The sequence below is a fragment of the Cygnus olor genome, chromosome 13, assembly GCF_009769625.2.
Source record: "Cygnus olor isolate bCygOlo1 chromosome 13, bCygOlo1.pri.v2, whole genome shotgun sequence".
NCBI classification, from domain to species: domain Eukaryota; kingdom Metazoa; phylum Chordata; class Aves; order Anseriformes; family Anatidae; genus Cygnus; species Cygnus olor.
In genome coordinates, this window is record NC_049181.1 from 15,238,605 (window position 1) to 15,253,282 (window position 14,678).

The 14,678-nt window shown below is 52.8% G+C and overlaps 1 protein-coding gene and 1 long non-coding RNA gene across 4 annotated transcripts in view; one reads left to right on the top strand and one right to left on the bottom strand.

The window, feature by feature from the left end:
- Positions 1–211: 211 nt before the first annotated feature.
- Positions 212–7,938, top strand: LOC121077262. Its single transcript, XR_005823970.1, has 2 exons — positions 212–1,110; positions 1,938–7,938. It is a non-coding gene; the product is annotated as an uncharacterized LOC121077262 (long non-coding RNA).
- Positions 7,939–11,066: 3,128 nt separating this feature from the next.
- MID2 (midline 2) overlaps positions 11,067–14,678 on the bottom strand; it is a 73,764-nt gene continuing 70,152 nt past the window's right edge. For all 3 annotated transcript variants that reach the window (XM_040572349.1, XM_040572350.1, XM_040572347.1), the window contains exon 10: positions 11,067–14,245. In XM_040572349.1, coding sequence (XP_040428283.1) covers positions 13,843–14,245 — 403 coding nt within the window. In that variant the 3' untranslated portion in view covers positions 11,067–13,842. The remainder of the gene's footprint in view (positions 14,246–14,678) is intronic.

Sequence of the window (14,678 nt, forward strand, 5' to 3'; positions counted from 1 at the left end):
GGCGATCCTTCAAGGTCCTGGTCTGTTCTATGTCCTGTCATTGAAAGTGAAACTGTAAAACAAACGGAGTTGATTCTGCCCTTTAAGTGTAGAGAGAGAACATACTCTGTTTTTCCGGAATATGGAGAACTAGCCACATCCTGAGTCACATCCCTCTAAGCCAACAGCTAATGGCACAGTGACAATTTCACAGACAGACTGTGTCATCTTCATAGATGATTACAGGCAGCTCCATGACCTTCACACCCAGCTTGGCTGCTGTGGCTGAAATGACCCCCACGCTGGGACAGGGCCTGGTGTCAGCCCAAATAAACAACTGGCACAGTGGGGCCTGGAGAGGAGCCCCAGCTCCCCCGCATCTGTCAGGCACTGGGGTGACTTGTGCAGCACTGCGAGATCTCTGCTGCAGAAACTTGAGCTGTGACGCTGAGCAGAGCTGGAGTTAGTGAATGGGAAGCAGGATTCAGCACGCTTCAGGGTGGTTTGAAGAGCCAGGAAGCACTGGGGCTGTTTAATTGAAAGTAACTGTATAAAAAAAAGGAATTAATTCTTATTAAACACCCACAGCGACATTTTCTTAAGTGGAAATTAAACAGGGATTAAGGTGAAGCCTCCTAAGACTCTCCCTGTTGTGATCAAGAATATTTTAAGGCAAGAGCACCAGGCCATGTTAAATTTGAAGAAATGAACTGATCTGGATGCACTCTGGTGCCTTTCCCTCTCTCTGTCCTGCTGCTCAGGGGAGCAGAGGCAGCTGGATGTAGTGGGGTGCTAAGCAAAGAGATGCTCTTAAATTGAGGGGGCCTCCTCCGAGCCCTGGCCTCTCAGCCATGTTCTCAAGCGCTGCCTGAAATGGGAAGGGAAAAGAAATGCTTTGGAATGGAAACCCTAGATAAAACAAGAAACGACATTTTCCTTTGTGGTCCCCCCAGTGCTCTTGCCTGTACTTGGAGGAGGCCGTGCTCCCCGCCTGCCTTTTGGGGAACCAGCAGAAAGTGTCCCTCGCAGGGAGGATGCAGTGACGGTGGTGCAGATGGAGCTGCTCAACCCCTCGCACCAGCGATGCCAAGGCACGGAGGCACCCAGGGAGCAAGTGTCCTAAGTCAGGAGGTAAGTTGAAAGAACAAGGACCTGTTCATCACTCGTTTCTGTTTTGTTTCTGACTTGTTTTACTGCCTTCTGCTTATTCAGGGCATGTCTACACAGCAGAAGCTCTGTTGGTGTCATTATATCGGCAGCTGGCTCATGACGCTAGTGCACCTCACCCGTTAGCATGGGCAAGTAGCAGTCAGCTCAAAGGGAGTGTGGCCATGGGGCAGGGGGAGCTGTGGATATGGAGCCCCATCACCGTGTCTATGGGCACATTTAATGGTCTGAAGGTTCCCCACTGCTGTTATTTTTTGTGTAGTAGCAGCAGCCCAGAAAGGCAGGAAAAAGCTTCTTTGTGCCATGCCGGGGGCTCCATTCATGCTTGCAGCTTCTGCAGCCGAATCCCTGTGACAGCGTGCAGACCTGCTCATCCTCCACTGCCTCGTCCCCAGGGCAGCTCCTGCTGGCAGCAGCAACGAGGCATAGCGAGCGCCTGTCTGTGTAGTTATATCACACACCTTTCAGCCACCAGCAAAATTAGAGGCAGATGAATCTTCTCTATAAATCTTCTTCTCCCTGCCTGGAGAAGGATTGCAGGAAGGAATCAGTCTGCCTGGGCCAAGTCAGTTTGGATGGTCTCACACCTCTGCCAGTGTGTTCAAAAGTGCCGTTTCCTCCTGAGGCCATGGAGGAAACTTCACAGGTTTGCAAGAGCGCACAGAGCCCAGCCTAGCCCACGGGACTGGCTGCTCCTGGTCGATTTTCAGGAGCTTGCAGTCAGCGTAGTCTCTTGAGTGCCTTATCAGCTGGGGCTGTGGGTGACCTCTTCCAAACCCTTCTTCTTCCAGCTGCCAGATTGAGAGACGTGGTTCTTCTTGCCTGTGTCACTGCCGCTGCTCCCTTCAACCATGCGACTTCCCAGAAAACTCTCCTGGAAGATGCCTTTACTGCCATAACCCTCTGGCTGGGTGTGTCGCCGTAGGACTGACACAGCTCACTCAGATGAGCTGACACATGGCACGTGCCACCACAATGCTCCCAGACAGAGGTCAGAGGGCTGCCCGCCCCCCTGCCCACCTCCCCTGCTTGCTCCCCTGCCTGCACATGCAAGTGCTCCTGCCTCCTCTCCGGAGACCCTGAGCTCCAGCAGCCCTTGCAGGGATTCAGGGACTTTGTAGCTTGTGTCAGCCTGCTAATCACAGCCTTTCTTGACCCCACCTCCTGGAGGAAGCTCAGCACCAAGACCATGGGCTGGATTTTTCTGCCCCATGGTTGCTCTTGAAGTTGGACTAGTCTAAGACTGCAATCCTGAGTGTTTAATTGGTGTTAGCCAAGGGGAAGCATGGCACAGTAGAGCTCTGAAGGGCCACCAACCCTTCTGCCCATAACAGCAGAAGATGAGCCCCATCCGAGCTGTCAGCATGCTTGGGAAAGAACTGGGGGTGGAAGAGTTGCAGAGAGATGCATGGTCATGGGCAAGGAGCTGAGCAGAGAGGGCACCTGGTGGGCACCAGAACTCCTCCATCCTCCTTCAAGTGCGGGCTGGGCAAGCTCCGGTGACTGCCTATTGATGCACTGGGGGAAGAGTAAGGAGGGAGCCAAGGCTGTCTCTGAAGCAGAAGCAAGGAGAGCACTGTCCTGTAGATAAAGAGCATAAGATGCTGGAAGATAAAAATTTGGCTGGAATTAGAAGTTAGTGTCTGCTCATGAGGGCAGGAATGCTCCAGGGGGAGTAATATAGACAGAAAGCTGACTTTTTTTGTCATGGTGTTTATTGAGCTTCTGAAAGAGATTGTATGACATGGCGCCAAGAGCTGGAAGGTGATGACCCCACTACCCACTAGCTCCTTTTGGTGCAAGGCTCCTCCACTTCTCATTCACCTTCCAGGCTTGTCCATCTCCTGCTTTCATCCAATGCACTATTTGATTAATTAAATATTCTCTCCTACAGATTGCTGGCTGAGGGTGACACACGTTTAATGAACAGCTGCAGGTCCCTAATCACATTGGCAATTAGGAATGTAATTAGAGCACTTGCAAATGGTTTTCATGCTGATAAAACATGACAGAGTAGAGCGTTTTCACTCACTGTCAGCTGTCAGACAATCTGTTACCTATCTAATGGCAATTTAATTACAAATTCCTTCACTACCTTTGTTTCTGATTGCTCTGGTCCATGGCTTGACTGGGCATCTCTTGGGGTCAAACGCAATGCAACCCAATGTCATTGGTGTTGTGCCATGGTAAAGCCCTGGTTGAGAAGGGGGATTTCAGGACAGGATGCCCACGAAGCCTTCCCCTCCCACCTGGTTTGGGCTGGCTGCTGCTGAGCCAGGCAGGAGCCTGTCCAAGGGGGCAGACACCAGTCACAATAACGTTTCTGAAGAGCACGGAGCTGGAAAACCTCAGCAACCACCTCTGTTGGAGAGGCCAGCACAAGACAACTGCTGCCACCTGAAGCCATGCTGAGTGACCCCCACATCAAAACACGATGCTGAGAGCCGTTGTGCTGGATGCCTTCCAGAGAAGCTGTGGGAGACTTGCTTGTAGGGACTCCACAACCAGGCGTGACATCTGGCTTTAAAAGCTTTTTATTTTGGTAAAGGTTCCATTTGTTTCATCTGTTTCAAAGAGTTGCTGAACTGAGACAGCATTTGGGAGTCACAAGGCCAGCATTTGGTATGCCCATACTGTCTGACCACAGCTCTGTGCAGGGCATCCAGGAGATGGTGAAGCTTCAGCTGAAAAGGTTTGGGTCCTCCAGCTTGGTCTGCTCTGAGTTGTGCTCAAGCCTGCAGCATATTCAGCTTGAACTGCTGAACCTACCCCTGTCTAAGTGCCGTGTTCTAAAAAAAAACGGACATCTTTTGTTGCTGAAAGCCTTCCTTGAAGCAGCGGCTCCCATTTAACTGGCAGTGAGTGGCTGTGAATCAGAAAGAAAGGACAGAGTGGACATAAGGGGCACCCATTTTAAGGAGTTAGAGCGAGACCTGTGCTGAGCACAGCCTGTACAGGATGGGTTTGGGAGCTGCAGGCCTGCAAGCAGGGCTGTGCAGGAGGCATGTGGGGAAGCAGATCCCATCTTCCATGGGACTGCACGTATGGGAAGATCTGCTTACCTCGTCTTCACTGAACCACAGTCCAGAGAGAGGGTCCCATCTTGAGCTCCTCAGGATATAGGTATTTCCCACAAAGATGTAAGAGGAGTCTGGCAAGCCCCACTCAACAGGGATGCTCAGCAAAGGGCTCCCATCCCTTTAACCACCCCTAAATAGCATTTGTGCAGTCACTGTGTGCTGCTGAGCTGAAATAGCACTGTAACTTCGTCATCAACAGCATTTCCCCTCGGTTCTCAAGCTGCTGTGTTTAACTCATTACCAGGTAGAGGTGCATTAAGAAACACATTTTACAGACGAAGGTACTGCTCAAGAGGAGTTATTCATCTCCAGGTCACATGCTGAGACAGCTGGGAGCAGAACTGAGGCCTTTTAATGACAGTTGAAGGGCAAAGATGCAACAAGTGACTGCCACATTTTAGGTCACATCAGAGCCCAGGGACATCAGACATCAGAGCCCAAGTGTCATCTAAAGCACTGAATCCCCCCAAAGTGCTGATGCCTCCCTGCAGTGCTGGTGAATTCCTGGCTCTGGCAGGCCTTGTGGGAATCTCGCAGGTAATTTTTGCATAGCTTTCAAAGTATAATTGCTTAATTTGCTGTAAAGTGCTTACTTTGGTTGTTAAAACTGCACGGAAGTTGCAAAGCAAAGAGCACAAGATGCTGGCTTCAGGTGCACACACATGGCACAGCTGCACCTGGTGACCCACAGCTCCGTGCCACCAGAGAGCCACCGAGAGTCCCCACGCTGACATGGACAAGCCCTGGCAGTGTTCCTTGCTCGCAGCCCTGTCCCCAGGGCTGGCTCTGCTTTTCAGGCTGGGTGTCTGCTTTTAAAGCTCCTGGGTACTCTCACCTCCTCCAGCTGACCCAATTCCTCCTCGTTGCCATGGAGAACTGGGCTCATTTCTGGTTTTCAGCCTCGGTGCCGCTCCTGCTGTGACCGCTGACCAGGTGGATGCTGCAGCCAGTCCTGACTCGATGTTCCCAGGAGACAAGCACCAACGGGACCAGGGTGGCACGTGCACTGCTGGGTGGCTTGGCTGGTGCCTGGGATCTCCTCAAGCAGAGGACACCAGGGGCTGTGTGTCCTGGTGATCCTCCCTGTGCCCACTGCCCCAGGCGCCAACAGACGTCAGGTGCCACTCTTTGTAAGCCCCGTTTCAGCACACCCGCAGGCACAGTGAAGCGATGTGTTTTGATGTGGTTAATGGTCAAGAACTGGCAATTTTAGGGGCTGGCACTTCAGATGAGTATTTAAAATCTCAGTTAGAGTTCTGCTAAGGAGGACTAATTTGGGGCCAGTTCAGACACTGTAAATCATTTACCCCATGCAGTCTGTCAGCTAGCTGCTCCAGTGTGTAATTTTCCATTCTGTCCATTTATAAAACAATATTTTCTGTTTTTCTTTCTTTGTTTGATTGTTTTCCCCAACCAGGAGTTAATTAACTGGTTAAAGGAATGTTCATTCATGGATGGAGGGACTGCAGCTTTGTACTCCTGGACTGGATTATCTCATCTCAGTGCAAGCCATTGTTGTTGGTGAACAGCTACAGATGAGGCAGTCTCTTGATGTCACTTAATATATAAAAATAATAATTTGTCCTGTCTCTTTGCTTTGCAGCTTCCCAGGCAGGGGGATGTTGAGCACTGGCAAGGGAGCTTTTTCGTATCTCCTATTTCATGAACTCCAGAGCAAATAATAGCAACAAAACAAAGCAAAGCAAACCAAACCAAACCAACCAACCAAACAAAGCACACAAGGCTCCCAAAACAGCATTAACCTTCCCTTCAGCCCAACCCAAAACTGCAGGCCAATCTTTCCCCTCCTGGTTGGCTCGAGGAAGCAATTTCTAGTTTGAATTGCTGTGCGTGTGACACTGAAGCCTTGTGTGTTTAAAAGCGGATTCCTGGAAAGCAGCGGCAAAGCCAATTTCATCTTCTCAGCAAAGTCTTTTTCTTTCTAAGAAGCAACCTGCCACGTCAGTAATGGTTTTAAATTGACTTTCACAGATGCCCATCCACAAAAGATATTGTTTCCTAGAAACCAGAGGTTAATGGAGAAGGGCTCCAAATAAAGCAAGAAGGAGGAAAAACCTCCTTGCTGTTCTGCCGAGCGCCATCTGCTTCATGACAATAAAGACAGCCAGAAATTATGCTTGGTTATGGGGTAAAGCCTCCTCTGGCTTCTAGGAAATGTGGATGGGGAGCACGGGGCCATGCCCAGATTTCTGGTGGGGTTGGAGGGAACATCCCCACACTGGGGCTGGGTGCACTCATCCAGTTTCCCCGATTAATGCAGTAAATACAGGCAACACAAAGCAATTTCTGGAGTGATGGAGGCTCCTGTTGTTTGCTTTGAGGGGAAGGATAGAGAGGGTGTGATGCACAGCACCCCTGAGACCATTCCTTTCCAAAGCTTCCATTTCCCAGCAGCTCTTCAGGCATCTGGGTTAACACCTGTCCTTAGCAGTGCTGAGGCTTATTCAGAAAAAGGGCAAATGCTGTTTGTTCACACCAACACCCAGTCCGCTGATCTCTGATCCCTGCCAGCAGTTAATCTGCTCCCCAGCAGCACAATGGCAATGTGTCCTGGCCATCTTGGATCACAGCCATGCACAGGAGGATCCCTGGCTTTCCTCCATTGCAATTTCTCTGAGAAAGCTTGTGCCTCCTGCACTAAAGCCTGTAAGTTGTTCATGGCTTGAAGAATTCCTCCCTTCCAACATTTTGCAGTTGTTGTGCCTGATGAAGGAGGCAAACCAGGTCCTGTAGCAATGGTGCTGTTGAGTTGCCCTGAGAGCTGGGTGCACGCCAAAGAAGAATAACTTTCTGGTGGTTCAGCTGACACACAGATGTGCTGTGTACAGCATATTTTGGCTGCAGTTTTGGGTAGAAAAATGAGCAGAGCCAGGAGCGGTGCCTGGCGTTCTATGTGTAAGAAAAATGCCAGGGCAAAACCCACCTCCTAGCACTAGTGTAACACTAATCAATGATCTTCAACCGAAAAACAGCCATGGAACATCCAAAAGCTGCTTGTGGAATTCACCAAGTGCACTAACCTTCACTGCATCTCTAAAAAAATAATTAGTCCCAGTTCCCCAGATCACAAGCCTCCGAAAATGGCATTTCCACATGCTCAGTCAATCTCAGCAGCAAACATTAAACACCATCCTCTGAAAGTGTTAACAGCCCCGAGGAACAGCCCCCTGCATCGCCGACACTCTTGAAAGCAGCTGTATTAATCTTGCTGTGCTTAAGGTGCCAGCCCTCTGCAGAGTGGAGATAAGCATCTCGTGGGGGCTCCAGGAACAAATGAATATTTGTGAGCTGCTCTGCCAGCATGGTGCTAAGCACAACCAAAAACCCACATGGAAAGGATAACCTATGCTTTCTGCATGGCATGGGAGTGCCGAGGGTGGGAAGGGCTCTGCTGATTGAGATGTGCAGAGCAGCTGCTGCCCCACAGTGACCACCCTCATCCAGCTGACAGTGGGATTTACACAGCTGGTGTTTCCAGCCAGTGCGTGTGATTTGCCCCTGATTTGTGGGCAGGAGCTGCGTCCCCTTGTGCAGGCTTCAGGAGCAACCGTGTCTTGTTCTGTTCATGCCCTTGCTACTCGTTGGGTTGGTGTAGGGCTGCTGTCTCTTCTACTGCAGGGTCTGGTCAACAGTGATAGTGGTGCCCCTCATCTTCTGCACCCTTTTTAGGACTTGTGTTAGGGCCAAGTAGGAAAAAAAAAATGGAGAAAAAGTCACATTGTTTATGATTTGGTAGGGTTTGGAAGGGGAATTTAGAGATTAAAGGAAAACCTGCTCACATTTTTCTCTCATTTATTGTCCTTGTCCTTGCCTTTAATTTTTATTTAATTTTTATTTATTTATTGAGAGGGTGGTGTGGGGATTGCTGAAAGGTTTCAATGAATGTGGTACATACCAAATCCCTAGTGTGAACCCAAGGGCTCCAAAAATCCAGCTGTTTCAGCGGGATCAAGTTTCCAGGCTTCAGTGGCTGATCTCCAGTTTTCTTCCTCTTGCTTCAGATGTTTGATGCGGGCCCCCTGGCCACCAAAGAAGCTGCCCACATCTCCCTGAGCCTGTAGTGAAGTCTGCTGGGCACTGTGGTCCCTGCCCCTAGCTCTAGGGTTTGCTCTAGCTTTGCTAACCCGTGTTCGCCATTCATTTGAATTACCAATGTGAGAAGGAGGGTTGAAGATGCTTCAGAACGTGATTTCACTTACTGGTACCTCCCAGATGGCTGAAAAGTATTTGCTTGAACTTGAAAGACTGAGTATACATTAAATATGAAGAAAGGGTTGCATTTTTCAAGAGCTGAGGCTTATCTCCAGTCTTGCTGATGTCAGTAGCAAAGTTCCCAGTGCTGTTAATGAAAGCAGCATTAGGCTCATTTCCTATTTAGCCTCTGTTTTGAAATCCTACCTGAAGCAGGCATGCGGCTAGGGGACCATAGAAGAGATCTGTGATCTGAGCACAAGCAGGAATGGCGTCTTCAGCAGCATCTTCATCCCTCACTGGAAGGCCAAAAATCTGTGAGTCCGGGGCCTGGCCAGATGGTTAGTCTGCAAAGGATGGGCTGAGGCAGGTATTTGGTGTGCTGAGCCACCCTCTTGCTTCAACATGTCCTCACCTTCAAGCCAGAGTGCATCTCCGCAAACTTTTAGCCAGGTGACCAAAGCTGCAGGTCCAGCCAGGACCATCGGCTTCCCAGTCTCCAGATCTGCCTCAGAGGGCTGCGCAGCTCCCACGTTGGGGTAGATGACCTGCAGAGGTCCCTTCTGACCTAAACCGCTGTGCGTGTGATTCCCCGTGCCCGTGCTCCCCTTCCCCATGTGCCGCAGGCTGCAGGCCGCCAGGCCTCCCCCCACAAGTGTGGAGCCCTCCCTGCCCGGCCTGGAGGCACCCTCAGCACCCAGTCTGAGTCCTGGCTCCTTGGCACCCCTCTGAGGGGGCCAGGAAAGCCAGGAGCACTCGAGGTGGGCCCACCATCACCTCCAGCTCACGGCCATCATCAGCACCCATCTCCCAGTGCAGGCCCGAGCTGACGGCAAGGGCCGAGCTACCTGGTGACTAAGTTAGGATCCCCTGCAGAATCTGACTGTTGCTGCCCAGGGAGTCACACACAGCAGCTTCCAGGACTGGAAGCTGAGTAGATGATGACCACTGTTTGGGCTGGAGAGCAGGTTCTCCAGCTGGTCCCCAGGCATCAGGAGTGGCAGCGTGTCCTGGCTACCTTGGATCACAGCCATGCACAGGAGGATCCCTGGCTTTCCCTGTCCTGTGCTATCTGTCCCTGATGTCAACTGAGGTCTTCTCTTGGTGTTTCAGGCACGTGCTGCCATGCAGGGGAGCTGCAGCCCCCAGCTTCTGCCCTGAACAGTCATCACCAGCCAAAGACAAGGGTCATGCAATTAGCAACCTCATTAACATACTTGGCATCGTATGGGAGGGCTTTGCAGAATTTGCTCCAAAAGCAAGAGTCAGAAACATAGTAGGCTGTGAGTCCTTGAGGCTGTGGGGAGCTTGTTGTGGTGCTCTGGATCAGTGGGGTCTTCAGGCTGGTAGTACTGCATGGAAGAAGCAGAAGGCTAGCAACAGGCCCCACCAGTGGCTTTTTACAGCTGTGTTTGTAAGCTCCACGCAGCAAAAGCAGCAGTCTGAGGTACTGCAAATACCACAGGTTTGTCCCATAATGAAAGCAGCTACTCAATCTTGAGGCCGGTTTCCATGTGTTGGCATTTAATGTTTAATGGGAAAAAGCCTAGAGCAAAGGAATAAAGTAAGAAATATTTACTTTTACAGTGTTGGTTTGCACCATATGTTTTCCACTTCATAAATATTTTAGGCACTTATGCTCAACAAAGGCAGGCTCTATCTCCTATGGGCTTGTATGTCTTCATGTCCCTGTGGCGGGGCAGCTCTGGGGCTCCCCACTCTCTGCTGACACCTCCCAGGCAGTGAGGGGACATTTCTGCGGCCACGTCCAGCTACATCTCTGCAAAGTGCTCTGCCCACCTTGGTCTCAGTGCTCTGGAGGGCTGTGCTGGGACTGGGTGGCTCCAGAGGGCTGGCATGGCCCTCCGGCTACAGAGGCATGGGTAGCAGAAAGGGGAAATGAGGGGCAGCGAGTAGAGGAGCTGGCCATCAGCCACACTGCACCGGGGCAGGGGCTCCATCCCTGCCCTCCCACAGCTCCTGGGGCTCTGGGCTGGTGGGCAGCAGAAACAAGGTCCCCACAGCATCTGGTTGGCATGCAGGGATTGCCAGCAGCCCCTGCAGCCTTGGGAGAGGGCAGGCTGGAGCACTTGGTGTCCTCAAGATGTGGACACCATGCCTTTGCATGACACCCTCCAGGGGCTGCGAGCAGGGTGCTGAATATTTCTGCATATGGACTTTTTTGGACAGGGCTGCAGCATCCTGCATGACCTGACCCACCCCCCTGGGCTCTTGAGCCTGGGCTGCAGTCCAGGATGAGAAATGTGGTTTGCTGGATGCATCTCCCCCTGCTCCGCCTGCAGAGCCTCACGGACACGCATGGGACACACAGCACTGGCCCTGGGGACAGCAAACCCTCCCACCACTTCCCGCTGAGCTGCCCCGTGAAGCTTGTTGTGCTCTCAGGGGCTTTGCCAAACAGGAAGGCTTCTCATCCCCATCCTGGGCTATAAGCGAAGGCCCTTTCTTTGGCATGACTGATTTCTTGCTACGCCCCTGACTCAGTAACCCCGACGTCTGCAGTCTGCATGTTCTCAGAAGTTTGGTGATGGCCAAAAGGAGCATTTTGTGGACCGCGGATGTCACACGCCACGCAATCTCTGCCAAACACAGACACATTCAGTAACGTATATATATTATATTATATTTATATATATATATATACACATTAACAAAAGAGTTGCCAAAAAGAAAAACCAAAAAAAAGGAAGAAAACATAAAAAGGAAAAGCAACCCTCCCCCAGAAATGAGTATGTTACACATGGAAGAGAAGAGTCAGGCAGGAGGCACAGTAACCAGGGCCTCACCACGTCCCAGGTCTGTATAGCGGGGTCGCCAGGAGAAGTGGGGCCAACAGCACCCCCAGCCCCACGGGGACCCTGCTGCCTGCCTCCTGCCCCTCCACTGGGCCGTGGGAAACGTGCTCATTCATAACGGCAGGCTGCACAGCCTGAGGGACTCGGATTAGCTACAACCGCTGTCGTGTCATCGTGTGCCGGATGGGTTTGGCCAAAGGGACGGCTCACTCATGGGCTGGGGGCAAAGGCTGCGAGGCAGCGGGGGAGCATCACACGGAGGGGCAGGGAGGGGGCTGCTGCTCCCAGCCCCCTGGCAGTGCTGGGGCAGGTTCTGCTCTTCCACCCCCAGGAGAGGATGGCGTGGGTGACCCAGACGTCACTCCCACCCCAGGCCTGCGCTTTTGGAGTTCGGGGCTCCCCGCTTCATCCGCCTGCCTGCTGCGGGACAAGACACGCGCAAAGGTGTGCGGGGGTCCTGCCACGATTAGTGCAATTTCATCAGGTGCAAATGTCACATTAACGGCTCGTGTGCTTTACTGGATGCGCTGAGTCCGCTAGCAATAAGCCGGTCAAAGCGGTGCCGGTGCCGGCAGAAAGCTTGGCACCTGGATTGCAAAAGCTAAAATCCATCTCCAGTGCGTGGGCATTTGCTGGAGGGTGATGCAGTGCGAGCAGCCCTGGCTGAGGTCAGCACAAGGGGAAAAGACTTTACTGATAGCTCCATGTGGCTTTGGAAAAATACATCCAACCGAAAATGGCAACTTAGCCTCTTAAAATGAACTGTGTTTGTGTGCTTAGCTGCAGGGAACGGCAGCTCAATCCCTGCTCAGTCCCCACCCCGTGCTTTCGAATGCTGGGGCCTAAAGCAAATAAAACTGCTCTGTCTGCTCGGGAGGGATGCACCGTGTGCCACAAGCCCCTGCCAAGCACCACCAGCCCACGAGCAATGGGAAAGCAGCCCAGACTGGAGGCAAAACTTGACTTAGCAGTGCAAGTGGCAATGTCCCTTTTCCTCTTCTCTCCCCAGAGCATTGGGCAACCAGTCACTGAAAATGCCACCCCGGTTAAGCAGAGGGATGCTGTGCTGAGGAATGGGCTCTTTGTATACCTGCTCTGCCTGGATGCCCTCAATGACACAAGTCCCCCAGGATGGCCCACTGGTGGGGACCCCTTCCCATAGCCCCTGTGCCTGCTCCTTGCTGTGGGAAGAGCCTCTAAGTGCTGTCACCCCGTCTGAACCGGCCACCCACCCCTCCAAGGCTGGGCTTTGAGGTAGTTTCCTGTCAGCAAGGTCCAGGGGTCTCTCCCCATTGCAATAATAATAATAATAATAATTAATAATAATAATAAAAAAGCAAGGAAAAGGCTGGCAGAGCTGGGAGGTCTCAGTCCATGTGTGATGCCACCAAGGCTGTACCACATCCAGAGGAGAAAAAGGGATTTTCAAATACCATGGACCAAAGCTTGAGCATCAGCACATTCCGTGCCACTGTGCTGCCTGACGTCCTTGCTGGCCCCATCTGCAGGGGACTTGGTGCTTGTGGTTACTGGGAGCACTGGTGGCAGCTCAGGAGCTTGCTGGGGCCCCAAGGCTGGATTCAGCCTTTTGCCTCAGAGCAAACAGGACAGCCCCATGCTCACACCACCATGGCTCACACCACAAACCGAGAGCTGAGATTTTGGGGTCCTAAATTGAGATTTTGCGTCACAAAGCACAGAGATGGTCTTTGGGCAAAATGTGCCCCTCTGCTCAGCACCAGTGTCTGCAGGGATACCCGATGCAAAGCTAACGGAGGAGCATCTGTGCCGGGGGCAACGTGCACCTCGACTGGCTCCTGAGCGAGTGCTCGACGGGGGCCTCCCTGCATCCTGGTGAACTGGGACCTCCCGAAGCGGTGGGGCAGAGGGGTGGGGGTTGGACCCCCCCCCAGCATGGGACTGCAGCCCCAGCCAAGCACAGGGAGCAGCAGAAATGCACCACGTACCCATTGCCTTGCTTCCCCCATGGGGGCCTCTCCAAGTGCAAGTTACCTACCCCACGCAGGTACCTACCCCACGCAGGTACCGACCCCACGCCGGTACCTACCCTAACAGGGAAGCTGCCAAATGTTGGCCAAACAGAAAGGTCTCACCAGCAAATGATGCCCAGTTCTCACCTGGCTCTGCAGGTCTCCAAAAAGCCAACCCCTCCTACCCCAACCTGTGCCGTGTGGAGACACACGAGTCGTCCCCCTGCTCACCACAGCACCCGAGGAGGTCACCCAAAATCCCACCCCAGCCTTTCCAGCCCCTGAGGGGAAACAGAACCATCTGTGTGATGATCTGCCTTGGGAGAGCCTGGCGCACACCACGAAGATGCTGCGTGAGCCTTGTGCACGACTGCGCTGAGCTTGCCGACAGGAGTTCATTTTCAGACGTGGTCAGGGGTTCTTTCTCTTTCCCCTTAAAAATAAGATGAGCTGTGGGCGGGCAGGCAGGCGGGTCCTCACTCCTTGGAGCGTTCTGGCTGCACGGCGGCTCTCCAGCTTGGCAGGCTCCTGGCACCCACCACCAGCACCCACCAGCATCACCAGTGCCACCATGGGGCACGGGCAGGGCTGAGCATCCTAGTGACAGGCTTTCATCCCTGATACGTACGGGGACTCCTGGGGCCTGCAGTTACACTCCTGCTGCTCTGGGTAATCTATGAAGTCCGGGGCAGGCAGACCCGAGAGGATCATCAAGGATTTGTTCCAGATGGTGAACGTCGGACACACGGGCAGGATGAAGGAGACTTCGAAGGTGTGGAGGTGGAGGGAGTTGGCCGGGTCGTAGAAGGAGAGCGCATTGTTGTCGTAATCCAGGAGGACGCCGAGGCGCTTCATCTGTGGGTGGACCTCCACCAGCATCTCCTTGTTGTTGTGCCTCACCACAAAGTTGTTGTTGCAGCGGGAGAAGACCCAGGATGAGGAGTTCTTCCCAATCCACTCGTTCTTGGGGGCTGACTTGTAAGCCACGCCGATGGCGTACCTAGAAGAGAGGAGAAGCTTTGCTTAGCGACCTCAGCGTGGAATTAAGCCCAAACCCAATTTCCTGCGAGCAAATGTTTGAAGAGCCCCGTTCAAAGCAAGCCTGGCTGTGGGTGCTCCAGCAGGGATTAAGCAGAGCACCACAGGGACATCACATTGCCATGGGGCGGTGGAAGGCACACTGCCCGCCGCACGCAGGTCCTGCTCCACCTTTGATCTGAGCATCCTGGCTGTGAGCCTCCCCAAGACACGGGTCCCTGGGCTGGCTCCGAGTCACTCGATCAGCTCCTACCGGCACTGTTCTGCACCTGCTGCTGGGACCCTAACGCCCTCAGAGTGATGCTGGCCTTCAGCTGGAGTGAGCTGCACAGGAAAAGAAGGAATTGGTTCAGCCCTGAACAGCCTTGGCCTGGGTCGTCACTCATCGGCCGGGT